The 26,971-nt window shown below is 41.5% G+C and overlaps 1 protein-coding gene across 1 annotated transcript; it reads left to right on the top strand.

Annotated features, from left to right (window-relative positions):
* Positions 1-11,048: 11,048 nt before the first annotated feature.
* ZFP37 (ZFP37 zinc finger protein) lies at positions 11,049-25,426 on the top strand. Its single transcript, XM_065946886.1, has 4 exons — positions 11,049-11,201; positions 15,192-15,318; positions 15,625-15,759; positions 22,314-25,426. The coding sequence occupies exons 1-4, from the start codon at positions 11,070-11,072 to the stop codon at positions 23,822-23,824; spliced, it is 1,905 nt and encodes a 634-aa protein (XP_065802958.1). The 5' UTR covers positions 11,049-11,069; the 3' UTR covers positions 23,825-25,426.
* The last annotated feature ends 1,545 nt before the right edge of the window (positions 25,427-26,971 follow it).

The raw sequence follows: 26,971 nt of genomic DNA, 5'->3' as shown, positions 1-26,971 counted from the left end.
GGCCTCGGGAACCGCGGCCATGGCGACTTGGGTCTCCAGCAGGGCCGCCTGGCCTCGCTCCAGGCCACGTGGAAGCCGCCAACCGCAGGGCCACCCTGGGGACCCGGAAGCCCCGACACTGATAGCGAGGCGCGTCGCAAGAAAAAGCCATTGTTGTTGTTTTAATTGCTCCATCATGCCTGACTCTTTGAGACCCCAGGGACTGTAGCTCCCTGGGATTTCCCAAGTAAGAATACTGTAGTGGGTTGTCATTTCCTTCTCCAGGGGATCTTCCCAATCCAGGGTTCCAACTCCCATCTCCTGTATTGGCAGATGGATTGTTTACTACTGAGCCACCTGGGAAGACTAATCATCCATTAGGATAATGCAAGACTGCATGTTGCTTTGATGACCGGGCAAAAACTGTTATAGCTTGGCTTGGAAGTTCTGATTCATCAGCCATATTTATCAGACATTGCACATTTGGATTTACATTTATGTCAGTCATTACAAAATTCTCTTATTGGAAAAAACTTCAATTCCCTGGAAGACTGTAACGGGCACCCAGAATAGTTCTTTGCTCAGAAAGATTAAAAAGTTTTGGGAAAATGAAATTGTGAAGTTACCTGAAAAAATGACAGGTAGTAGAACATAACAGCAAATACCTTGTTCAACAAAGTGCTTGATAAAAATGAAAAGTGTCTTTTTTCTTTTCCCCAAAGCCAAAGGAACTTTTTGGTCACCCCAATACTTGGTAGAATTTGAAAGAGAAATGTGGGAATTCCCTGGCACTCCAGTAGTTAGGACTCTAGACTTACACTGCATGGGGCCAGGGTTCCATCCCCGATCCGGGAAATGAGATCTCATATGCCAAGCAGCGTGCCCCTCACCTCCAAAAAAAAACTTAAGAAAAGCAAAGTTGTATTCTCCTTGAGGTTACTCATCTCACATGGTCCAAGATATCTGGTCAGGGAGCCTCCCAACAGGAAATGTAGTGGCCAGGATAAAATTTTGCTATCTTCACATTAGCACAGACTTGATGGTCTTTTTTCTACCTAGAAATGCTCTGAGTAGGGACAATTAAAAAAAAAACAAAAAACTCCTGATGTTCCAACATAACTGCCTTAGAGAAAGTGATCAAAACATTTTCTTCTGAAAGAGTTTCTGCTGCTCATGATGGGTGGTTGAGCTGAAGCAAAGGAGCTACCAGTAACAGCAAAGTGGCCCAATGCTTGGATACCAAGTAAATCAAACGCTGGAAGACAGGAGACTCCAGAATGCGTGATGGGAAAATAATCCAATTATCTTCCTTTGAGAAGTATAAATTCATGGTAAGTAAAGAGAAGTCAGCCATACTAGCTATACTTGCTATTGTTCTGGTTTCCCTGAAGCTTACAGTACCTGACCTCTTGCCAGGTCTGAACCCAGAGGGGTCCTATGAATCCAAGTGCCCCACGTGCAGTTGGCAGTAGCCAGGTAAGGATGGTAAGATTCTAGTATAAGTTCCAATGTGACAGTGTGTTATCCCCACACCACCAAGCTATTTCTGACACCAGTTTGGTGTCTCAAAATCCTGACACTTTGTACTCAGAGAAAACTTCAGATTCCACAGGTTCAGGGCTCCCTGTTACAAGACAACCCCTGCCCCACTTGAGATGCACGCACAGCTCCAGGCTGTCAGCTGTGCTTCTGGTGGAGCCACTAGAGTGCAGAGGTTCCAATGATCCTTCCTGGGTTCAATTAACTTGCTTACAGAACTCAGAGAAATCTTTTATTGATTAGATTATCATTTTATAATAAAAGGCTATAACTCAGGGACAGCAGACGGAAGACGTGCCTCAAGCAAGGTAGGCAAAAAGGCATGAGCTCCTCTGTCCTCCCCGAATCCCAACCTGTTCACCAACCTGGAAGCTTTCCAAACCAGTCCCTTTGGGTTTTTACAGAGGCTTCATTACAGAGACATGATTAACTCATCAGACACTGGTGATGGGTTCAACCTCCAGCTCCTCTCTCCTCCCTGTATTGTGGGGTTCTGATAAAGTCAGGCAGCCCCTACTCTTTGGTCACTGGGATGCTCTCAAAGGTCACCTCATTAACATAACAAAGCCCATTTATCACTTTCAACTTAAGAAATTCCAGTGGCTTTAGTAGCCATTTCCTTCTCCAAGGGATCTTCCTAACCCAGGGATCAAACCTGGGTCTCCCACATTGTAGGCAGACCCTTTACCATCTGAGCCACCAGGGAAGTCATGCCAGAGCAGGACAAACACCAAATACATATTTCTTACTATAAATCACAACAATCAGGTCATAGGATAGCACCTTTCCTGAGTGCAGATCAGCCTTTAATCATTATACTGGTTTTATCTAAATTCTCTAGAGATCTAAATTCCCTGCCCACTGAAGGCAAGGCTTTGGGGAACAGGAAATGTGTATATTTTGAGCAAAATTATAAAGAATGCAGACTCCACCATGTGAACCTATTTGGGGGTCCACACTGGATTTGAAAACTTAAGAAAGTCTACATGCACCAGGCCAATCAGCATGATTACAGTTGAAGGATTTATTTTCAAAGATGAGATCTAAACAACCTCACGGTGACCCCAGAATGATTGGAGATCAGGGCCTTCCATACACTTGAGCACTTGGAATTAATTCCCACTCCCATAACATGTACACTTTCCAGGAATATGTGATACTCAATATCAATATGTGTCCAAAGATAACTAGTGTGAAAATAATGTGCTACATCTCAGGATCCAAGGAACAGTTAATGAAGCCTCAGAACAGATAAAGACTCTAAGCACCAACAGCCACAGAACATTCTTTTTTTTATATTTTATTTTACATTGGAGTATAGTTGATGAATAGTGTTGTTAGTTTCAGCTGTATAGCAGAGTGAACATTCTCATTAATGTGACTCAATTCTTTACTCTGAGGCCTGGGTACCTTAAGTCTAATGAGAATAGATTCTGATTGGTTTGTTCGGGTTTTATCTGCTGTCAGCAGCAACAACCTGACCTAGAGGTCCCATTGACTTGGTGGAGGCTGTTTTTATAGAAGAGAAGATATGTGCAAAAGACAGTGTGGTTCCCTCTATATGCTCCCTCCTGCTCTTTCATAGAAATTATTCCACCTACAAGTACACTGTTTGCAATTAGAGACAGTGAATATATTCATCACATGCTTCAAATTATTCATGAACCACTGCTCTCAAATCTGTGTCCTAGGTTATTTCTGTCACTCACCTATTATGTCTTTTTGTATCTTCTGATCCCAGTTGAAAAACATGTCCATATCCAGACAAGAGCAGAAACAAGTGTGAGAAAAATAAGAAAAATTAAATAAACTCAATATGATTGAGCCCTCAGACACAAGAGTGCTCTCAGAGCAAAGCCGGTAAGATGCCAGAGGAGAGCAGAGGTCATACCTATATATACATTTTTAAAAACAGTAATTTGGAGCTTCAATATGCTTTTACAGCTGTAATCTCTGATGGCATTTGTGTCAGGACAGCATACCTGAGTGGGAGCCAAAGGGAATGCAAGTAAAACAAACCATAAAGGTTTTCTAGTCCTTTATACCAACACCTTGCTGACTCCTGGCATAGAGTGACCCAGTCTGACAGACATACAGATACACAAAATTGTTGAAAACAAATAGATAAAAAAACATGAAACAAATAAGACAAAATTGCCTTTATAAGGTATTTCCCTACAGTCCAGTGGTTAAGACTTCACCTTCCAATGAAGGGAGTGCACGTTGGATCCCTGATGGTGAGTTAAGTTCCCATTTGCCTTGCAGCTACAAAAAAACAAACAAAAAAACCCACCAGAAACAAAGCAATGTTTTAACAAATTCAATACAGACTAAAACTTGTCCTCATCAAAAAAACTTAAATTTTTAAAAAATTGTCCTTCTCGGATGTTAATACAAAGCAAAGAATCAAAATGCTCTGAAATAACACTTACAATGTCCTGAGGACCAAGAAGGTCAGTGGGATGTACCAAAGAGTGCTAACCTCATCATGCAAATGCCCTCGGGGGTGTGATCCTCCTGAGGACCAATGTGTGACTCCCTGGGGGGCTGTCCGGAAGCTAGACAAGGCCACGCCCTCTGCTCACCTGGTCATTCCCTGGTCCACTTCTGAGGCATCCAGACGTGTGCTGCAGATGGCAGACGTGGACACAATGAAAGGGGATGCAAGTGGCAGAAGGCCTGGCCAGCAGAAACAAGGAGTCTCCCACAGGGAAAATGGAAGGATTTCCTCCAAGGAAAACCTGTCTGTAAAAGAGAAGGGAGGAGATCGACATCCCTCAGAAAGAAAGAGAGAAAAACGAAGCATGGAGACGCAAGAGGCCTCTCAGAGCAAAGCAGGTAAGAAGCCAGATTCTTTCTTGCAGACATGTGTTTTGAGTGATCCTGGAGAGAATTTGGGAGGCAGTTGAGATTGGGCTATGGGACAGAGGAACATGTGCCAGATGTGAACTTGACACCTCTGAAAGAGCGGGAGAAACCCAGGGTGAAGTTCCCATCCCCTGTGATCCAGGGCTCTACCAGCTATGCCGTCCTTGAGGTCTGAACTTGAGAGAGGGTTTCCTGGGGCATGCCTGCCAGGGAGCTCAGAAACTACTCTGTCCAGTTGAGATGTTCATGGAGGGAGAGGGGGGCTGGGAGAAACCAGGGTTTGGGGGAAGGGATGGCACGGAGCTGGAGGAGCAATGGGACTTGGAACCTTCTCTAATCCACTCTCCCCAGATTCCAGAAGTAGGTCGGGAACACTCACCCTGTCCTCCTCTCCACCCACAGAGGTCACCAGGCACAAGAGATGCAGAAGCCCGGATGGCTCCCCTGAGAGTCACAGGAGAAATGGCCATGGAAAAGAGAAGGTGAGAGGAAGACCACCCCCAGCACAGTGGAGATCTAAAGAGCATCCAAAGTCCTGCAGAGCAGGACTTTACCACAGAGGAGGTAGGTTTCTGGGCTGGGCTTGGTAGAGGTGGGGATGTGGGCAAAGGCCCTGAGGGGCAAACTGAACCCCCCAGAGGGCAGAGAAAGCCTCTGACCCTGGTGAGATGCCCATGAAGTGGGAATAGGCTGAGAGGACAGCGCCCAGGACTTGGCCCAGGTCCAGCAGATGGTGGAAGAGGCCAAAAGAGTCAGTATGGTGGGGGGTGAGGCCTGGGGTGGAGGTGCTGGGACAGGCAAGGGGCGGGAGTGAATGTGACAAGAAATTTCAGGGTCAGCGCACATCACAGGAACCCCTCCTGTTCCATCTCCCTCCTAGGTTCTGCCCATACTTCCCGGCGTCTCCAGGACAGGGGGGCCCGGTTCCGATCGCCAACGTGGGCCCAGGACCAGAGACACGGCCAGTACAAGCCGGAGTCCAGGCCCGCCTCGCCCAAGCGCCCTCGCAGAACCCAGGCACCTGCAGCCGCCGCGCCCCTGGAGGCGCTCACGTCCAAGCTCTCCAACCAGATGGGAGCCCTTGAGGTGGTCCTGGATGAGTTGCGGGCCCCGGGGGGCGCCTTCCTACGGGTGCCCACCGACTGCACGGAGCCCACGGCCTCGCAGCGCGCCTGGCTCACCTGGCAGCTGACGCACGCGGGCGCCGCCCTGCACTGGGCGCTGACGGCGCTCGACTCCCTGCTCGCCGCGCACCAGGGTCCTTCCGGCCCGCAGGTCTCACCGCCCTGGGCGCCTGGGCCTTAGGGGCCCTCCCCGCCATTCCTCAGGCTTGCACGGCTGCGGGGAGGCATTTTGTACCCCGAGGCGACGAGTTTCCCCCGCAGAGGACGGAAATCCTCCTGTCAGGGGAAAGGTGTTCAGCGAACAGATTTCAGCTCCTGCTGCATCCCAGCTCAGGCAGATGGGTCACCGTGTCCAGAAGTCAGTCTGCTAGGATGGCATTCAGAGGACAACACTTTTTTAATCCCGCAGGTCAGATTGCATCCCCTAGTGATGTGACTTGTGTCTTTTCATCCCTCCATTTTTTTCCTGTTTTATTTGAAAAAATGAAATGAGGAAGAGAGAGGGGCACAAAGAGGGCAAGGAGGACAAACTGGAGGAGGAGGAAGACTTACAGATAGCTAGATGTGGAAATTGATGTAGACAGAGATGTAGAGATTGATGTAGAGATTGATGTGGAAATACGTAGCTTCCTACGGGTGGGTTCCACTGCAAAGAGCAATTGTCTTTTTTGGGTTTTACCAGAGACTGGGTTTCTTTAAGGTTATACTTAGAAATTTACCTTTAACAACCCTTTATATCAAATGAGCTATCTGGGTTATATGATGAACTTTGTAGATTTTTGGTGTTGATATTAAAATTACATTTTTTACTTATGGACTACAATGTTCTACATGTACTGCAATAAAAATTCAATATTACAATCCTTTGTCTGTGTATTTGTGAGTGTCCTTGCAGGTGTTCTTGTAGGGTCCGGAATCTTTCATTAGCCTTTCTTTTCGCATTACCTTTATTCACTGTATCAGCTTTAAAGAGATTTTACTTAGAATGCTATATTCCACAGTAATGTAAGTGCACGCATCAAGAAAATGTTCACAAATGTATATGAACCTATGTCACCAACACTTCAGTTAAGACACGCAGTATTTCTGTCATGCCTTTGCAATCTTTATACCAACCAATATGAAAACTTGAAGTCATGTCTTTTTTAAAAGCAGTCCCTTTTGACATTGTATTGACCTTTGTATCTCACTGATTGGATGTATCGTGTATGTGTGCATGCTAAGTTACTTCAGTCATGTCCGACTCTTTGCCACGCTATGGACTGTAGCCCACCAGTCTCCTCTGTCCATAGGATTCTCCAGGCAAGAATGCTGGAGTGGGTTGCTATGTCCTCCTTCAGGGGATCTTCCTGAGCCAGGGATCAAACCTGCTGCTCCTGCATTGCAGGTGGTTTCTTTACTGCTGAGCCCCTGGGAAGCTTGGATGTATTGTGCCTATCCATAAAGTTTTCCACTTGCACTGCACACACTTCTTGAGTCTCACTTCATCACTTACTCTTCATAATATAGAATGATAAACATGGATGATGAGGGATGGCCTGCAAGAGTCCCAGCAATGAGAAGCATGAGAGTCAGTGTTCTTAAACTTAAAATGTGAAGGCATCTTCTCCAAGGGAAACTGTCCAAGAGAATGAAGAAGGATAAAGACCCAATCAAGGATGGAGCCAAAGAGGTTTTTGAGACCCGGGAGGACTCTTGAGATGAGGAAGGTTCCAGATTCTTCTTTGTGAAGATCAGGGTTGGGAGGCGGCAGTAAGCTTTGCATACTCCATTCATCAATCTGAAATGCTAAGTAAACTTGTTTTGTTTATTCTTCAAATATCAACTGACATATCCTTTCTTCTGGGTAATTTATAATAATTCTAAGACTAGATTCTGTGCTTTCATGGCACCATGTATCATTTTTGAAGCACTTATCATAGTTCTGATTTAAATTCTGTGTCCTCACTTGAATAATACTCATCTCCTCCCGTGGAGCCTAAGCTCTCTAAATGGGACCCATGGTTAAGAATTTTTCCCATTTTGTATTCACACTACCTGGCATAGTTCCTGGCACATAACAGATGTGCAATAGATATTTCTAGATAGGAGCTGAATTACCAAATGCATGAATGAGAAAACATTATGTGGGATCACACAGTTCTCTTTATTTTTGTGAATAAGTCTTACAGAAGACCCATTGTAGGACAATTCCTAGAGAAAACTGTAACAAAGTCTATACAGTCAAGAGCCAAACTACAGGCTAATGGAGGGGATAGAGTTTCTAACTCAGGTACCTAAGATTGTATAGATGATAGAGTCTGTTGATTCGAGAGGAGGTAATAGATATTATCTGAAGCAGAGACAATTTTCTGGGTTTCTTTGATTTGACAATTATCATACTCAGTTGAAAGTATCTAAACATTTACCAAAACTCACGTGTAAGTATTTAATCCACACACTGATCCTTATAATATTTACAAAGTTGATTCACATTTAACATTCACTCTTTTGGACTTCCCTGGTGGTCCAGGGGTTAAGACTCTGTGCTTCTACCTCAGGGTGCACACACTTGATCCCTGGTTGGGAAACTAAAGTCCACCATGCCACTGAGCACAGACAGAAAAAAAAAAAAAAAAAAATTCACTCTTTTACTATTTATTCTGAACTAGGAACTGACTGACTCTTCCCTGTAGAGAAAGGATGGAACTTCTTGGGTAAATTGAAATGTTCCTGGTCCCCATTCCATGACCTTTTCTTACCAAACTCCTTCATTCTTCATTTCGCTCCTCTCTTCTTTGCTTCCCTTCCCCCTCTTTAGTGCAGAGAATATCCATACCCTGCCTTGTCTATACTTTTCCACCCAGTTCTGTCTCTGAATATTGCCTCCCCCCAAGGGCTCTTTGAGGATAATTAGACAATTACTCAGAATCAAGGGCTTGGAAAGTTGTTACAGTTGAGAACAGTCTTTTGTTTAGAGATATGTTGGCATTTGTTTGGATTTGTGAGGAAACACTAATGTTCAAGCAAAGCCTGGAGAAACTGGCCTGCCTGTCTCCTTTTAAAACTAGCTGGGAGGAGATAGAAAGCAGAGAGCTTTTTTTTTAAACCTAATTAGTGGATCGCTTAGGATTGTGCTCTAGGGACAAAGTCAGGACTTTATCTGAGGAGTGAAAGTTGCTCAGTCATGTCCGACTCTGCAACTCCATGGACTATACAGTCTGTGGAATTCTCCAGGCCAGAATACTGGAGTGGGTAGCCTTTTCCTTCTCTAGGGGATCTTCCCAACCGAGGGATCGAACACAGGTCTCCCGCATTGCAGGTGGATTCTTTACCAGCTGAGCGGTAGCAATTGCCATACTCAGGTGGTGAGGTTCAAAGATGCTCTATCTGGGACACAGAGGGAGGCGCTGTTTCCAGTAGATGAAGAGGAATCTCAATTACAATTATCCTTCAATTTTTGCTGAATCTTTAGTTTTCTACTGCTGAAGACCAAATTATCACTAACTTTACTGGATTAAAACAACACAAATTTATTATCTCAGAGTTTCAGCAAGTCAGAAGTCTGAGCATGGTATGGCTGGGTTCCCATCAAGGGCACACAAAGTTGAAATTCAGGTGTTGGGTGACTGAGTCCTAATCTCAGGCTTCACTAGAGAAATACGTGCTTCCAGGCTCCCTCGGGTTTTCGGCAGAAGTCATTTACTCTGCGGTTGTAGGAGTAACAACTCCTTGCTAGTTATTGCTGTGCTCAGTCATGTCTGACTCTTTGCAAGCTTATGGACTGTAGCCCACCAGGCTCCTCTGTCCATGGAGTTTTACAGGCAAGAATACTGGAGTGGGTTGCCATCTCTTACTGTCTTACTAATGGTAGACCAAAAACACTCTCAGTTCTCAGATGTGGCTTTCAGGTCTTTACTATGTAGCTCCATCCACAGACCTTCTCATATTTGGAATTTCTGACTACTAGAAGGGTCCAGCCACTTTTAAGGATTCAGTCAATTAAATTAGGCCTACCATGATTATCTCCATTTTTTATCAACTTCAAGTCAACTGTTCATGGGGTTCTCTTCCAATATTCATTGGAAGGACTGATGCTGAAGCTGAAATTCCAATACTCTGGTCACCTGATGTGAAGAACTGACTCATTGGAAAAGACCCTGGTGCTGGGAAAGACTGAAGAGGCTAAGATGTTGGATGGCATCACCAACTCAATGAGAACATGAGTTTGAGTAAGCTCTGGAAGTTGATGATGGACAGGGAAGCCTGGTGTGCTGCAGTCCAGGGAGTCACAAAGAGTTGAACACAACTGAACAACTGAACTGAAAAGTCAACTGATTTGGGATCTAATCATGGGAATAATATTCCATGCAACCACACATTCCTCCTGCACTGAAAGTTAGGGGTTCTCACAAAGGTACAGCACTAGGGAGTAGAGAAAAATGGGACCCATGCTAGAATTCTAGGCATCACAATATTTACAACATAATTTGCCCTTAAGTTGATGTCAGAAGACTAGGAAGACATTGCTGGGATATCCCCTTCTTTTCCTCAAAGGAAAGTGACCTCGTTTGAAACAATCCTAACTCCCCTGCGCCAGCGCTTTTCTACCTTTAAAAATACTCCATTCTGCACAGCTCCTCAGATGGCCTTTCTGTTTGTAAGATGAAATGCTGTCCCATTCATGAATCTTTTAATAAAGTCAATTAGATATTCTAATTTACTCGGTTGGATTTTCTTTTTTTTAAAGCACATATAACTGGAAGGTACAAAACAGGCTATGTTTGACTCCGGAAAAAAGAATAAAATATTTGGGATAATTTTACCAGCCCCCTGCCCCACTGTAAATTCCACAACAGGGTGAATAAAGGCTGTGTCTGAATCTCCACAGTTTTCTCATTATCTAGCAAACCCAAACAATCCAATCTGCGTACATTACAAAACCTCAATACATAATTGTTAAATGAGTGACGTTTGTGCATGAAATGGCCCAATGAGAAATTATTTCTACTCCAATTGCTTGATTACAATATTGGACTGAAACATCCCCATCGAAGTCTGGCTCTCACTGAGGAGCGATGTGTTCACTTAATTCGGTGAGTCATTTTTTTCTCAGTGCTCTCATAACATAAATGAAATAAATTTCCAAGATTAGCGTTCTCTCTCTCTAAAACATCTACGGCATCTGCCCGACTGGGCATTTCCTTTTTCTCCCTCCAGTTTCTCTCATTATCGCAGCTCTCTGGAGTCTGCGATAGTCGGCAATTCCTGGTTTCCCCGCAGCTGGCTGCAGTGACTGGGAAAAGCAACTCCACATTCTGTCCTCAAGAACCGAAACCTCCGAGTAGCGGGACTGGGGTGTCACGCACAGTGAAGCACCCTGCAAGCAGCCCTCTGCGAGCCCGGTTTCTGCCAGCGGCATCTCATCATCCGGGCCACGGGCCTCCAAACCTTCCGCAACAGCCGGGTCTCCGCTGTACGGCGGCGCCTCAGTCAACATGGCCGCGCCCATGACCCAGACCCAAGGGCGCCGCCATCGCAGCTGCCCGACCGGCCGAGGCCGCCCTCCGGGTGGTCGCCATGTCGGCGACCGCCTGCGCCCAGTTCCCGACAAAGCCGGCGACCGTGGGCCGGAGGAGGAGTGCAGGGACAGCCGAAGAGGCCGAGTGTTTTGCGGAGATGGCTGTGTCGGAGCCCGGCGGCAGCGCTGCGGTGAGCGCGAGGACGGGGCAGGGTGGTCTGGCGGTCAGCTGTGGTTTAACGGGGCATCAGTGGCTGGAGGGTTACTGTAGTTTGTGAGATAGGAGATTTGGGAATTGGAGTCGATGCTGAAGGGCCTCTTGCAGCGGCGGGAGGGTGAGCTTAGCATCCTCAGGGAGTTAAGGAATAGTGCTAGAGGGCTGTCCGCAGTTTAAGGAAATCGCTGTTTGAGGGATCTGCGGGACAGTGGTGGCGAGGCGGGGCCTGCGGCAGTCGGAGTTTGGAAGGCCGCGGGGATCAGAAATAAGGGCTTTGGGGTGTGTCAGAGATTGGGGAGGTCTGTGGGGGTCGCAGATGGGAATGTCTGCGGGAGGCCGCAGTTACAGTGTCTGTGGTGGTTAGAGGTGGAATCGTTCCCGTCTGAGTGCAGAGGTGCAGGCAGGTGAGTTAGTTGTTATTGCAGTAGGTAAAGGTAAGAGATGATGATTGGGGTTTACAGGTGAAATGAAAAATCAGAATTAGAACATGCCTGGAGATGAACCAGTAGGACTTACTGATGATATGGAACAAGAGGGAAAAGAAGAATCAAAATTTACACCTAGGCTTTTTGGAACAGGTAGATTCCATTTTCTGAGAAAGGGTTGTGTGGGAGAAGACCTGATTTGATGGCTTAAAGGAGAGCCAGGGTGGATAAGCCATAATTCTGTTTGAACAGTGGCAGGAAGCCCATTACATACATGTTCAAGTAGAGATGTTAACTAACTGTTAGATATATGAATCTAGAACTTAGGAGAGACTTAGACTGAAGAATCCTCATTTGAAAGGGATCAACGTAAAGATGGCATTTAAAGTCATAAGATTGAATGAAAACATCTAGGAAGAGATGACAGATAGGGGAGAAAAGAGGGCAAAAAGTCAAGAGTTCTGGGTCAATCTGATGTTTTGAGTTCTGGTGGAGGAGAAGGAGGAGGATAGGGAGAGGGGAGGAGGAGAAGAAGAATGAGGTAGGCGGTAGGAGGTAACCACTAAGGTAGGAGGAAAACTGTGTTAAATGTGTTGTCAAAGAAGCATCAGGGTTTTCAAGGCAATGGGAGTACCCAGTCCCCAGAGTATGACTACAGAGAATTTGACTTTGGCAAGTTGCACTTCCATGGTTATTTTGCTTGATTAGAGTTCTTCAAGTGGAATGACAGGGGTAAAATCTGCTGGGAGAGTTAAAGAATGGGAGGTAATAGAGTAGAGACAGCAAGTATAGACAACTTTAAGAGTTTTGCTGATAAGGGGAGCAAAGAAATGGATATTGGATGGGACATGAGATTAAGAGAGGATTTTCCTCAGATGAATGAGACAACTGTGTGTGTCAGTGAGGATGACCCAGTAGAAAGGCATGCTAAGTCACTTCAGTCCTGTCTGACTCTTTGCCACGCTATAGACTGTAGCCTGCCAGGCTCCGCTGTCCATGGGGATTCTCCAGGCAAGAATACTGGAGTGGCTTGCCATTTCCTCCTCCAGGGGATCTTCCCGACCCAGGGATTGAACCCAGGTCTCCTATGTTGCAGGCAAATTCTTTATTGTCTGAGTCACCAGGGAAGCTCCCTCCTAGGAGAGGACTCTTAGAAATTTGTTCCTGGCTTCCTCTGGACTTCACATCATGCTCCTTTTTCCTTAGTTTATTTTGCTTTGAATTCTTTGCTGTTCTAAATCGTAGCTATAAGTACAGCTATATGCTGAGCCCTGTGAGTCCTTCTAGTGAATCATTGAACCAGAATGTTAATGGGTTAAAGCCTGGTGATACTCTAAACAAGATAGGGGTTTTGAAGGATGAATGAAAAACAGTTGAAAGTGTAATTTGATGCATCTTAAGGCTCTAAGATTGGGGTGGAGGTGGGGAAACAACTTTTATTGGGGAACACTGTAAGGGAGCAGCATCCTCAGGTGACAGGTAGGTTTTGGTTGAAGCAAGCAGGCGATGGAACGTCCCTGGTGGTCCAGTGGCTATAACTCCATGCTTCCAATGCAGAGGACCCGGGGTTTGATCTCTGGTCAGGGAACTAGATCCCACATGCTGCAACTAAGACCTGATGCAGACAAATAAATAAATATTAAATTTAAAAAAGCAAGCAGGTGAAGAAAATAGCTAAAAAGGGTGTATGTAGTGGAGTTTATTGGCAGTGGTTAGGGTTTCTGTAAAGGCCACTGTGTGAGGCTTCTGTTGGTGTCAATGATTGGGGATTGATAGTATTTGGGGGTCATATCTGAGGTGGAGATTAATATGTTCCACTGGTATCAATAGTTGAGGAACCTGTGACAGTATATGATCAGAGTGTTTATGAAGGCAAGTAACTGTGGAGATCTGTTGCTGTTAGTAATTGGAAGGTTTGCTGGGAACAGTCATTTTGGAATTAGGAAGGACCATGCTGGCTCAGTGATTGGGAAGCCAGTAACAACTAATGACAGGAGTTATAGGAATCAGTGACTGCAAGTTTGTGAGCTCAAGAGATTGGTGACACATGCAGCTAATTGATTGGTGGTTTATGGCAGTGGGGGTGATCTTTAAATGTTAAACAGACATGTTTGAATACATATTTATTAGCTTCAAAATTCTACAGTAGCTACCTAATAAGAGGAGAACTTTAACATGCTTTATTTAATTCCTTCTTCCCACCCACAACCAATCTTTTGTCTGCTTATTTTTCTTACATCATACCTCTTGATTTTAGGGATTAAATTTTTTTTTAATTAATTAATTTATTTTGGCTGCACTGGGTCTTCATGGCGCTTGAAGGCTTTCTCTAGTTGCAGTGATCAGGGGCTGCTCTCTCGTTTCAGTGCATGGGCTTCTCACTGAGGTGGCTTTTCTTTTTGAGGAACATGGGCTCTAGGGCATGTGAGTTTCAGTAGTTGGGGCTCTCTGGCTCCAGAGTGTGGGCTTGGTAGTTGGAGCACATGGGCTTAGTTGTCCTGTGGCATGTGGGATCTTACTGGATCAGGGAGCAATCCTGTGTCCCCTGCATTGGGAGGCAGATTCTTTACCACCGGACCACCAGGAAGTCCAAGGATATTTTTATAACAACTGCACAAGAAAGTTTATCAAGTGACTTGGATGTAACTAGACATTTTACTGGCTTTATTATTCATAGTTCTCTGTTGTATATTATTAAGTCTTTCCCAATCTCAAAATTATTCTGATCCTATTTTCCTTCTTTTAAAAATGATTCCTCTTCTCTCTCTCCTCTTCATACCACATTCCTGATTTCTCCCTCCCGTCTTCTCTTTATTTTTAAAGTTCATGGGTAATATACTTTCCAAATCCTTACATGCCTAAATATCTTTTGCTTCCAAACATAACTGATTTTTTGACTGCTCATAAAAACCGAGGGTCTCAGTTCTTCTACCTCAGAACTCTAAATCCGTAGTGTTTAGTTATAAAGATGAAGACTGATTATAATGTTTGTTTGTTTGTTGTAATTGTCTTTCTCTCTGATAATCATATGGTATTTTTCAAAGTACCTTAGACTGAATGACTTAGAAACAGCAGAAGTTGATTTCTGACAGTTCTGGAGGCTGCATGTCTGAGAGCTCTTTGGGATCTGGTGACGGCCCTCTTCCAGGTTTCAGACTTCTCATTAGATCCTTACTTGGCAGAAAGAGCAAAGAGAGGACGCATGCTCTGTCATAACTCTTATAAGGGCACTATTCCCATTCATGAAAACCCCACTCTCATGACCTCATCTAATTCTAATTTTCTCCCAAAGGCCCTGTCTCCTAATATCATCACATTGGAGGGCAAGGTTTCAATCATGAATTGGAGGGACACAAACATTCATTCCATTATAGGGACATTTCTTAATGTGGTTTTTGTCTCTCAAAAACAAAAATGAGTAAAAAAATAACTTTATGATCGACAGTGAATGGACAAGGTAAGAACAAGTCATTATTATCTCCAAATCTCTCACTGATGTGGATAACATTAGACTGAACTAGGAATGTGCTATTTTACAGGGATCGGTAACATTCAATGATGTGACTATGGCTTTTACTAGGAAGGAATGGGAGCAACTAGATCCTGCTCAGAAAAGCCTGTACAAGGATGTGATGCTGGAGAATTACAGCAACCTAGCCTCAATGGGTAAGGACAGTTCCTTTGTCATTCAAAATATACTTACTGTGATGCCTTCTCTCTGATGCCCTTGATAAGTTTATCCTCGACTTTTATGAATCAAAGAGTTGTAATCCCTTTGGATACTAGGCAGAATATGTGTGCTCCTGCCTTGAAAATGGAGGATCTACTCAGATGGGGTACATGGGCATTGCACTGTGAAGTTTCTGAAGTGACATATTCTTTTATCCTTTACAAGCTCTGAAATTCAGATGTTAGGGATTGATTTCTGGGATATTGTTCTCACACTCAATGTCTGTCTTTTCTCATGAGTAGGGTATCAGGCTCTCAAACCAGACATGATATCCAAGTTGGAAAAAGGAGAAGAGCCGTGGCTAGGGAAGGGGAAGAGACCCAAACAAGGTGGCTGGAGTGAAATAGCAAGAACCAAGGAAACAGGAGCCAATGGAAGTGAGTTCCTAGTTTCTTCATGATAACTTTGGAATTCTTTCTTTCTCCCATGCTTTTATTATTTACTTAAAAAAATATATATATCTTTTCTTTCTACTGAAGTATAGTTGATTTACCATGTTGTGTTAGTTTCAGGTGTACACCAAAGCAATTCAGTTATCATATATATATTTGTGTGTATATATATATATATATATATATATATATATTTTAAAGATTCTTTTCCCTTATAGGTTATTACAAATTATTGAGTAAAGTTCCCTGTGCTATATAGTAGGTCCTTGTTGGTTTTCTATATTATATATAGTAGTATATTTATGTTAATTCCAAATTCCTAAATTATCCACCCCTCCCTTCCCCTTTGGTCTGAAGGTCTATTTATGTTTTGTATAGTTCATTTGTATCTTTTTTTTTAGATTCCACATATAAGCAGTATCAGATGATGTTTGTCTTTCTCTGTCTGGTTTACTTCACTTAGTATGATAATCTCTAGGTCCATCCACGTTGCCACAAATGGCATTATTTCATTCTTTTTATTGGATGAGTAATATTCTGTTGTCTAAATATACCACATCTTCTTTGTCTATTCATCTGTTGATGGGAATTTAGGTGCTTTCATGTCTTGGCTATTGTAAATAGTGCTGCAGTGAACATTGAGGTACATGTATCTTTTCTCACTGTGTCTTTCTCTAGATGTATGCCCAGGAGTGGGACTACAGGATCACATGGTAGCTCTATTTTTAGTTTCTTAAGAAACTTCCATATAGTTTTCCTAATGGCTGTACCAATTTACATTCCCACTAACAGTGTTGGAGGGTTCCTTTTTCGCAACATCCTCTCTAGTATTTGTTATTTGTAGATTTTTTTGATGATGGCCATTCTCACTGGTGTGAGGTGATACCTCACTGTGATTTTGATTTGAATTTCTGTAATAATTAGTGGTGTTAAGGATCTTTTCGTATGCCACCTGTGTGTATTTTTTGGAGAAATGTCTATTTAGATCTTCTGTCCTTTTTTTTTGATTGGGTTGTTTGTGGTTTTTTTTTTTGATGTTGAGCTATATGAGCTATTTGTATATTTTGCAGATTAAGCCCTTGTCAGTCACGTCATTTGCAAAAATTTTCTCCAATTCCGTAGGTTGTCTTTTTGTTTTATTTATGGTTTCCTTTGTTGTGCAAAAGCTTTTAATTTGGTCCCTTTTGTTTATATTTTTGGTTTTATTTCCAATACTCTAGGAGAAAGTCCAAAAAGAGATCACTGCAGTATGTCAAAGAGTGTTCTGCCTGTGTTTTCCTCCAGGAGTTTTATAGGACTTGGTCTTCTTCCCATTTTGAGTTTATTTTTGTATGTGCTGTTAAAGATGTTCTAAATTCATTCTTTTACATGTATCTGTCCAGTTTCCCCAGTACCACTTATTGAAAAGACTCTCTTTTCTCCATTGTACATTCTTGTCTCCTTTGTCATATACTAATTAACCATATGTGCCTGGGTTTGACACCTTCTTGGTTTCTTCTTCAAAGAAAATTTGTTCTGAAATTCTTCTTAAAGGTCCTAGACCCTTCTTTCTTAAGCGGGAAGTAGCAGTAGAAGAATATAAAAATCTCCCGAGGGAATAGGAGTTCAAACTACAAAGATTCTCTAACCTTGGAGATTCTAATATCTCTTCCTTCTGTGACCCTGTCCACATGGGAGGTCCTTGTATGAGATTCACTATAGTTGTGAGCCAGTGTGATTTACGGGAATTTGCTTATACCACTTGTATCAGTCAACTTAGGCTGAGTTATGCCCATTAAAGAAAGACCCCCCCCCCCACCTCCCCAAATCTTAGTGGCCTACAAAAAGAAAGATTTGTTTCTTGCTCAAGCTGCAGTCCTTTCCCACATTATCTTGTGACCTACACTGAAAGCGCAGTCCCTATTTGGCAAATTCTGATCTCATTACAGAGGGAAAGAAGGAGGAATGGAACCATATGATGAGTTAAAAATCACTGGATGTGGTAGATATCTCTTTCTTCTTAATATTTTATTGGTCCTTTAGTCAGAGCAGGTCACCTTTCCACTCCCAAATTCAACTGGGTAGGAGTGGGAGGATTAAATGGTCAGGCAGGGGGGCTGGGGGGAGTAATCCACAAGGAGCACTAACGCAGTCTGCTACACTACTTGGGTGATGTTAGGAAAAACGGTGAAAAACAGAGCTCTAAACCTTGGGTACCAATCAGATGCCCAACTGACCCATCCATATATCGCCATCCTTCCTCATCTAGGCTTCCCATTGCTCAGTTTTGAGAAAGGGCAGTGAACCCTTTTAACTGTTTGCTTAGCTAATCCCATTCCTGCTTACTCTTGCAACCCCATGGACTACAGCCTGCCAAGATCCTCTGTCCATGGGATTCTCCAGACAAGAATACTGGAGTAGGTTGCCATTTCCTTCTCCAGGGGATCTTCCTGACCCAGGAATTGAAACCAAATCTCCTGCATTGCAGGCAGATTCTTTACTGACTGAGCTATGAGGGGAGCCTTTACCTCTCTAAAGCAATGCTTTTAAAAATTATCCCCCTTTTCCTAATATCCCCAGATTTTCTCCCTTTGTTCACCCACACTCTGAGACCCCATATTATCAAATTTCTCTCCTTAGGTATTCAGACATTCTTAAATCTGTCCTCTTTCCAAATCTCTTGGCGTGATGCTCCTGCCCCTCATTACTTTCCATTTCCCCATGTTCTCTGTGAAATGCTCTAGACCCATGGTCTATACCACCATCATTATTTCCATTTCCTCCCTAACCGTTGCAGTTCAGTTAAGTTCAATTCAGTTGCTCAGTCATGTCCGACTTTTTGCAACCCCATGGACTGCAGCACACCAGGCCTCCCTGTCCTTCACCAACTCCCAGAGCTTACTCAAACTCATGTCCATCGAGTTGGTGATGCCATCCAACCATCTCATCCTCTGTCATCCCCTTCTCTTCCTGCCTTCAGTCTTTCCCAGCTCATCAGGGTTTTTTCAAATTAGTCAGTTCTTCCCATCAGGTGGCCAGAGTTTTGGAGTTTCAGCTTCAGCATCAGTCCTTCCACTGAATATTCAGGACTGATCTCCTTTAGGATGGACTGGTCGAATCTCCTTCCTGTCCCAGGGACTCTCAAGAGTCTTCTCCAACACCACAGTTCAAAAGCATCAATTCTTCAGTGCTCAGCTTTCTTTATGGTCCAGCTCTCACATCCATACATGACTACGAGGAAAACCATAGCTTTGACTAGCAAAAGACATAGCTTTTGCCTTTGTTGGCAAAGTACTGTCTCTGCTTTTTAATAAGCTGTCTAGGTTGTTCATAACTTATCTTCCAAGGAGCAAACGTCTTTCGATTTCATGGCTGCAGTTACCATCTGTGGTGATTTTGGAACCCAAAGAAATAAAGTCTGTTACTATTTCAGGAAAAAGTAAATAGTCATTTTAGTAGTGAAAGAACATCACATGGATAAAGTAAAAACTGGGTTCAAACAGAAAGGAGTTATGGTGTTTGAATATATATGACTGGGAAATACCATTGCTTTTATGGAGAACTTTTAAGAGATTGCTTTTATGGAGAACTTTTAAGAGATTTGTTCCCATAGAGTAGATCAATTTTTATAAGTATGTATAAAGTAGTGGTATAGATACAGTAGGAAGAACTGGAGTTGCCAGCTGCTTTTTCCTTTAGGAAATTTTGAGTGATGCAAGCATCCTGAGAGAAAGAGTATAAAAAGAACTTTTCTGTGGCATGACAAAGGCTGTATCTTCCAATGCCCAAAGATGCTAGGAGAGATGGAGGCAAATCGCCTTCTGGGAAGAAAGGGATCAAAACTCAAACCTTTCCTCTTGAGGTGTAATATTATAAGAACCTCTTATAATGATGATTTGGCTGGTCCCAATTGACAATTGGAAAAGATATATATCACCACAAGAGAAATTTACCATGAGGGAGGAGAGGAGACTCTTAACTAGTTATCTGGTATAATGGTAGGATAATACTAGGGGACTCTGGTCTGGCAGAGCATGTAATTAAGGCTATAAACCTGTCCTGAATTTGAGACAGTAATTAAGACATAAATTTTAAGCTAAAATGACTGAAACTTCAGAAACCGAAGCATGGAACTCACTAGAACCAGCAATCATTGCAGGGAATAAAAAATAGTCCTTCTTTGAAGAACCTCCGAGGATAATAGTAAGAACTTGAACCAAGAATAGAGTCACTGTAGCAATGACAGAAATGCATGTATTAAATGACTTAGGAATAGTTTCAGTTGTCACCCCAAGCATCAGCAAGAAAAGTGAAGATGGCCAAAACTGGGGCCATGAATGGATGAATCAAAAGCTATGAATTCTCTTCATTTGTCATTTGACACACTGGTCCCTCTGGCCTTGAGAAATTCATGGAATCTTGAAAATTCAGAGTTAGAAGAAACTTAAAAAGATATTGTGGATATTCTGCTAATTTGGGGGCTATTCAGTTCAGTTCAGTTGCTCAGTTGTGTCTGACTCTTTGTGACGCCATGGAATGCAAATCATGGGGACTCATATATCTGTTTTTTTTTTTTTTCCTGAAATCTTGGAGACTCTTATATCTGTTTCTCCTTTTGAGTCTCTTTAATTCCTATCCTGAAGCTTTTTCTGTTTTCCCATGTTCATAGTTGATAAAGGCCGCCCCCAAAATGGTGGTCCTAGCCCCTAAGTTGTTTGGTTTTTACATATGGAATGTCCACATCTAGCTAACAGAAGTCTTCAAGCTTCAATTCTAAGTTCTTAGGAAAATTGCTGGATAGCTAGGATTGATGTTTACTGTTGTCCAATCAGTTGCTTGCAACCAGAAGTTGGATCATATTCTAAAAACGTGGCTGCTTACGTCAGTTTGAGTTTGATCTCAGAGAACAGAAGCCTGGGTTGAGAAGATAGCTCAAAATGTACACTTGTATAGTGTATGGAGGAAAGAATGTGAGCAATTGCTTAGAGTTGGGAATTAGCTTAAAATTTATAATTGGCAATTAGAGTGACAGGAAGGTATGCTCCACAGCAAACTATTGGAAAACAAGTATTTGTGTACATTGCAAATCCAGTGTCATAAGGTTTATTTGCCAATCTCATTACTGTGAATTTTATAATATGGTAAAATTATCAGGTAAGTCAGAGAAGGAGCTTAGTGGTAAAGAATCTGCCTGCAATGCAGGAAATGCAGATGACACGAGTTCAGTCCCTGGGTTGGGAAGAACCCGTGGAGAGGGAATGGCAACCCAATCCAGTACTCTTGTCTGGAGGATCCCATGGACAGACCAGCCTGGTGGGCTCCAGTCCATAGGGTTGCAAAGAGTCAGACATTCTTTAACGTAAGACTCAGATGTGTTTTAGTACAGGAATGTCATTATTATATTAATCATAGGTGGGAGCAGTAGAACATCATTTTCTACTTAATCCCTCAGTCACCTATATTCAGTACTCTTTGATGAGCTTACTTATTTTCTCTTATTTTGGCTCTTTGAGGAGCAATAACAAAATTTTACTTGTGCTATCCTAAGTAAATGGAGGAATTTATCATAAGGCCTTTTGTAACCTAAGGGATGGTACTTCAGCCAGGGACTAGAGCCAGTACTAGAAAGCCATTAGGAGTTGGGATTATGTAAATGATCTCTTTGAGGACACATCTTACATCTCTGCTTTTCTGTGGATATATGCTTTATTCTTTGTGCTGATGAACTTTCTGTTTACATAGGAAAGATATGGGTTTATAATAGTTGTCTTATATCATTTTAAAATTTAGCACCCAGTGGAAACTGACTAGAGTCCAGATTTTTACAAGGTATACTCTTATTGGACATCTTGGCTTGAGCCTGCTGTCCCTGACTGTGACTATGGAGATTTGGATGAATATAGTATAGGCTGTTGGAAACAAGCTCTATGCATGGATTTGCAGTTATTAATTCTGGGAAGTTTGGGCTGAGGAGAGACTTCAAAAAGTGTCAGCTAAAATTACAAGCTCTTTTAGCTTCATCTCTTTTTTTTTTTTTTTTTTTGCTGCTTTTTGTGTTTATTTCATCTTTTATCCCAGGTTGCAAGGTCATGTTTATAAACAGTCAAAGTTTTTTCTAATCACTATTGCCAATTTTCTTTTTCTGTCTTTACTACAGCACTTTTCCCCTCAAGTCCAAAATGACAGGAATATTTGCACTTGATATTTCATTCACTTTAGGAAAATTTGTTGTTGTTGTTGTTCAGTTGCTAAGTCATGTCTGACTCTTTGTTACCCCATGGATTGCAGCATGCCAGACTTCCCTGTCCTTCACTATCTCCTGGAGTTTGCGCAAACTCATGTCCATTGATTCGGTGATGCTATCCAGCCATCTCATTTTCTGTCATCCCCTTCTCCTCCTGCCCTCAATCTTTCCCAGGATCAGGGTCTTTTCCAAGACCTTTAGGATACTAGGTTCAAATAAAGATTCAACCCCACAACATGGCATTTCTTTATAAGTTGTATCCCAAAATATGAGAGCACAAAGATTCACAAAAGTGTCTCATTGAATTTCACTTTAGAAGAAGTCCATCAAGATGATGACTGGCTAAAGAACCACCAGAAATCTCAAAACAAAATCCTTAGGGAAGTTGCATTCAAGAGAACAACTCTGACTAAGAAAAAGAGCCATGAACGTAGTTCATTGCGGAAAAAAAATGTGAGTACAAAATATATTCCTTCAAAAAAAAAGCTTCTTAAATTTGATTCACATGGAAAGAATTTAGACTTATCTGGTGACATAAGAAACTGTGCAGAAAAGAAATCTGATATAGCTAAAGAGCATAGGAAATCATTCAGCCATATCTTATCTGATACAAAGAAAGACAAAAATCAAACTGGAAAAAAATGTGAGAAATCATCTACCTATAGCTCATCTAATGGGCCTGACAAAACTCAAACTGGCAAGAAATATGCTGAACAGGACAAAATTCAAACTGGAGAAGAACATGAGAAATCACCCAGCCATTGCTCATCCCTTACTAAGCATGAAAAAACTCAGAATAAAGTGAAACCGTATGAATGTAATGAATGTGGGAAGGTTCTCAGCCATAAACAAGGACTTGTTGACCATCAGAGAATTCATACAGGGGAAAAACCATATGAATGCAATGAATGTGGGATAGCCTTTAGCCAAAAATCACACCTTGTTGTACACCAGAGAACTCATACTGGAGAAAAACCATATGAGTGTGTTCAGTGTGGCAAAGCCCATGGTCATAAACATGCTCTCACCGACCATCTGAGAGTTCATACTGGGGAAAAGCCCTATGAATGTACCGAATGTGGGAAAACATTCAGACATAGCTCAAACCTTATGCAACATGTGAGATCTCATACAGGTGAGAAGCCCTATGAATGTAAGGAATGTGGGAAGTCTTTTAGGTATAACTCATCTCTTACTGAACATGTGAGAACACATACAGGTGAAATACCATATGAATGTAATGAATGTGGAAAAGCCTTTAAGTATAGTTCATCCCTTACTAAACATATGAGAATCCATACAGGTGAGAAACCGTTTGAATGTAATGAATGTGGGAAAGCTTTCAGCAAGAAGTCACACCTCATTATACATCAAAGAACTCATACTAAAGAGAAGCCCTATAAATGTAATGAATGTGGAAAAGCCTTCGGACATAGCTCATCTCTTACTTACCATATGAGAACTCATACAGGTGAAAGTCCATTTGAATGCAATCAGTGTGGGAAGGCCTTCAAACAAATTGAAGGTCTTACTCAACATCAGAGAGTTCATACTGGGGAGAAACCCTTTGAATGTGGTGAATGCGGGAAAGCTTTTAGCCAAAAGTCACACCTCATTGTACATCAGAGAACTCATACAGGGGAGAAACCCTACGAATGTAATGAATGTGGGAAAGCCTTCAACGCAAAGTCACAACTTGTAATACATCAGAGATCCCACACTGGAGAGAAACCTTATGAATGTAATGAATGTGGAAAAGCCTTCAAACAAAATGCATCCCTTACCAAGCATATGAAAACTCATTCAGAAGGGAAATCTCATGAGTGAAATTAGTGTGGGAAATCTCAACAAAAGGTTTTATTTAAACTTATAAGTATTCTGGACTTAAAGGATGTTAGAAAGCCTTTAATAAGAAGTCACACCTTGTTACACATGAGAGAATTTGAAAATGAATCTTCACGTAGAAGAAATGGATGGAGAGTTTAAATTTTGATACTAAACCTTTTATATAAAATATTATTATAAATGATCTATATATTCAGACTGAAATATAAAGCTTTTAAAATTGTTAATAAATTAATCAGTACACTAGAGAACCAGATTACATATTCTGACAATTCCTGAGTGACTTGAGTGTTGTGTCCTTAAGCACCATATGTGAGAATTAAGTTTGCATATCTGTTTAATGCTATGTATAAACGTCTGTGACTGTTGGTATAAGCTTCATCTTTGATGCTATCACACAGGTCTTTGTATCATCAGAAAACTTTATAAGAGGATTATTATTTATATAAAAATGTTAACGCAAAATTAAGAGAAAATGAAAGAAATCAGCTGAGGACACACAGGTGCCAATAGGGAATGCTATCAAAGATACATTGTTGAGTGAAAAAAGCAGGTTGCTCAACTATGTATATAGTTTGTTCCCATGTATGTACAGAAGGATGTGTGTGTTTGCATGTCTGTCTGTGTGTGTGTATGTAGTAATATGTTAGTATACATGTATTTATCTTTGTGTATGTATGTATGTGTGTATATCCATATTTTTTATGTGAATAGATTGGTTTGAAAAAATACAGAAGAAACTTAGGGGTTGCTTTTGGGCACAGGCGTAGAGGAATGAGGTCTGGGATGGGAGAGAGATCTCCTTTTTATTGTATACTGCTTAAATTTTAAAATCATGTACATATATTATTTTCACAATTAAAATCCTTTTAATATGTATAAATAAACACTAATGAAAATTTTCACTGAACCCACTCTATGATGTGATTTGACTAAGTAAAAGTTTCTAGTCTTATTCATAAATGAGGATATGGTATTAAGTTTGATATTGAATTCACAAAGGCTTTTCTTATCAAGCATATTATTTCATTAAAATAATGAATTACAACTATTACTTGGAGCTGTCTCTTTTATTTACTATAATTTTAAAGACTGAAGATGAACTGTGATTGCAGCTGAATAAAAGGGATTTTCTGAACAATCATTCCACTTCATCTCATATTCAAAGTGCTTTTACACAAGTACCTCAATCTGAGATTTCATATGTACTGCACGAAATGGCCCTACTTCCTGTTCTTGCCCAATAGCAGACCTTGTGAATGGATCCGTGCACTCTTTGAGGGAATCTAGACTTGGCCTCAGGATATTCTCAAGCATGCATTCCAGAAGGTACTGTTATCAGTTTGGGTTTGCACAGGAAACCTGTTTTCCTATTTTTCCTATGAGTTATAGATTAAAAAATACAGCTGAACTGTTCTAAAATGTAAGTTGTTATACTAAAAAAACTAACATAAGGACAAAAAATGGATTTGTAATATAAGATAATAATATTTGATATATATGTCGTCTTTTACATTTTTCATAGCACATTCACTACATTACCTGATTTCTTCCTCAGAATAAACATGAGTTGGTAAGAAAGACTTCTTTAGTCATGGTCAATACTTCTCAATAAATATTTCAAGTAAATAGGTACTGTTCTACCATAATTATAGACCCTTAATAATATGTGGTTAAAGGCTATCTTTGCAAATATTTCCTGTCCCAGTGGCTGCCTTACTGACCTCGTTGTTTTTTTTTTTTTTTTTTGAGAATTAAAAAGTATAAATATTTAAAATAGAACTTGTGTTTCTGTGTGTACATGTGCACGTGCATGTATTGAAAGATCAACTCTTATGCACTCATTACCAAGTAACTTATTTACTCTGAGGTGAAGAAAATAAAATCTGAAAGTCATTTCCATCAGTAATTTATTACCAAATGAAAATCTGGCACAATACACAGAATGAACTAATCACTGTCTAGAGCTGTAAAAAAATCTCACTTTTTAGAAGAATAAAGCAGTTGCATGTATGACTAGATTAACTTTCCTACATCTCTTGGAGAACCCACAATAGTGCCACACCTGGGATGGTCAAGAGTATAGTGTGCCTGAATATTAAAAATGAATGCTGAAAGTCATCCTGTGCAGTAAAAAATGAATTAAAAACTTAGCATCAGTGAATGAGGAAATAATGTTTGGAAATGACTGGAGGCAAACAGTGAAAGAAAATAGACACACAGATGTGGGTCCAAATCAATGATACAGTTGGTTGGGCATGCATCACAATGGCCTAGAAGGCTTGTAACTAGAAAGACTTTAGAAACGGGCCCAACCCACAAAATTTCTGACTCAGTAGGTTTGTGATCTGGCCTGAGAATTTGCATTTTAAATAAGTTTACAGAAGATTCTGATGCTGTTGGTCTGGGGACCACACTTTGAGAATCACTAATCTGAATAATTGTTTAAGTAAAATTTTAAAATATTTTTAAATGTTCTTGAAATATTTCTTCAATATAAAGAAGAGGAAGGGCATATGTCCATTGAGTTAGTTATTATATTAACAGTTTTAAAACATTTATTTCTTCATGAACTTTTGATCACATATATATTATAAGCTGGGCACTATTATAAATCTTAGGGACATAGCAGTCAACAAAAAGAAGGAAAGAAATCTCGTCCTCAGAGAGCTTAATTCTAGAGTGGGAGACAGGCAGTAAATCTAAATATAGTTGCCCTACAGGGGATTGGTTCCAGGACCAGCCACAGTTACCAAAATCTGAGAATGCTTAAGTTCTATAGTTGGCCCTCCAAATCCTCCATATCTAAGAACTCAACCAACCATGGATTGTGAAGTACTGTATATATTTATTGAAAAATATCCATGTATAATTGGACCCACACAGTTCAAACTGTAAGAAAAGTATAGAATATGACAGAGGGTGACAAGTGGTATGGCAAAGGACAAAACAGAGAAGGGGAATGCAGTTGTAAGAGAATGCAATTTAAAATTTGATGGTAGTGGTGATGGAGTAAGCTCAATCTCACTTAGTGGTGACACAGTCTTGAAGAGAGCAGAAGCGAGTCATATATATATGATGAAAGAGCTTTCCAGACATACATCTTTTAGAATCTGAAGGTGTGGAAAG

This window comes from Muntiacus reevesi, chromosome 10, assembly GCF_963930625.1.
Source record: "Muntiacus reevesi chromosome 10, mMunRee1.1, whole genome shotgun sequence".
In the NCBI taxonomy this organism is placed as follows: Eukaryota; Metazoa; Chordata; class Mammalia; order Artiodactyla; family Cervidae; genus Muntiacus; species Muntiacus reevesi.
The sequence above is the reverse complement of the archived record's forward strand: the minus strand, read 5'-3'. Positions and strand labels throughout refer to the sequence as shown.

Bases quoted from the DNA above. Each gene is read 5' to 3' on its own strand.
- ZFP37 (XM_065946886.1), top strand. From the start codon at position 11,070: ATGTCGGCGACCGCCTGCGCCCAGTTCCCGACAAAGCCGGCGACCGTG. The intron at 11,202-15,191 runs GTGAGCGCGAGG...GCTATTTTACAG, and splicing joins AGCCCGGCGGCAGCGCTGCG to GGATCGGTAACATTCAATGA. The intron at 15,319-15,624 runs GTAAGGACAGTT...TCTCATGAGTAG, and splicing joins CAGCAACCTAGCCTCAATGG to GGTATCAGGCTCTCAAACCA.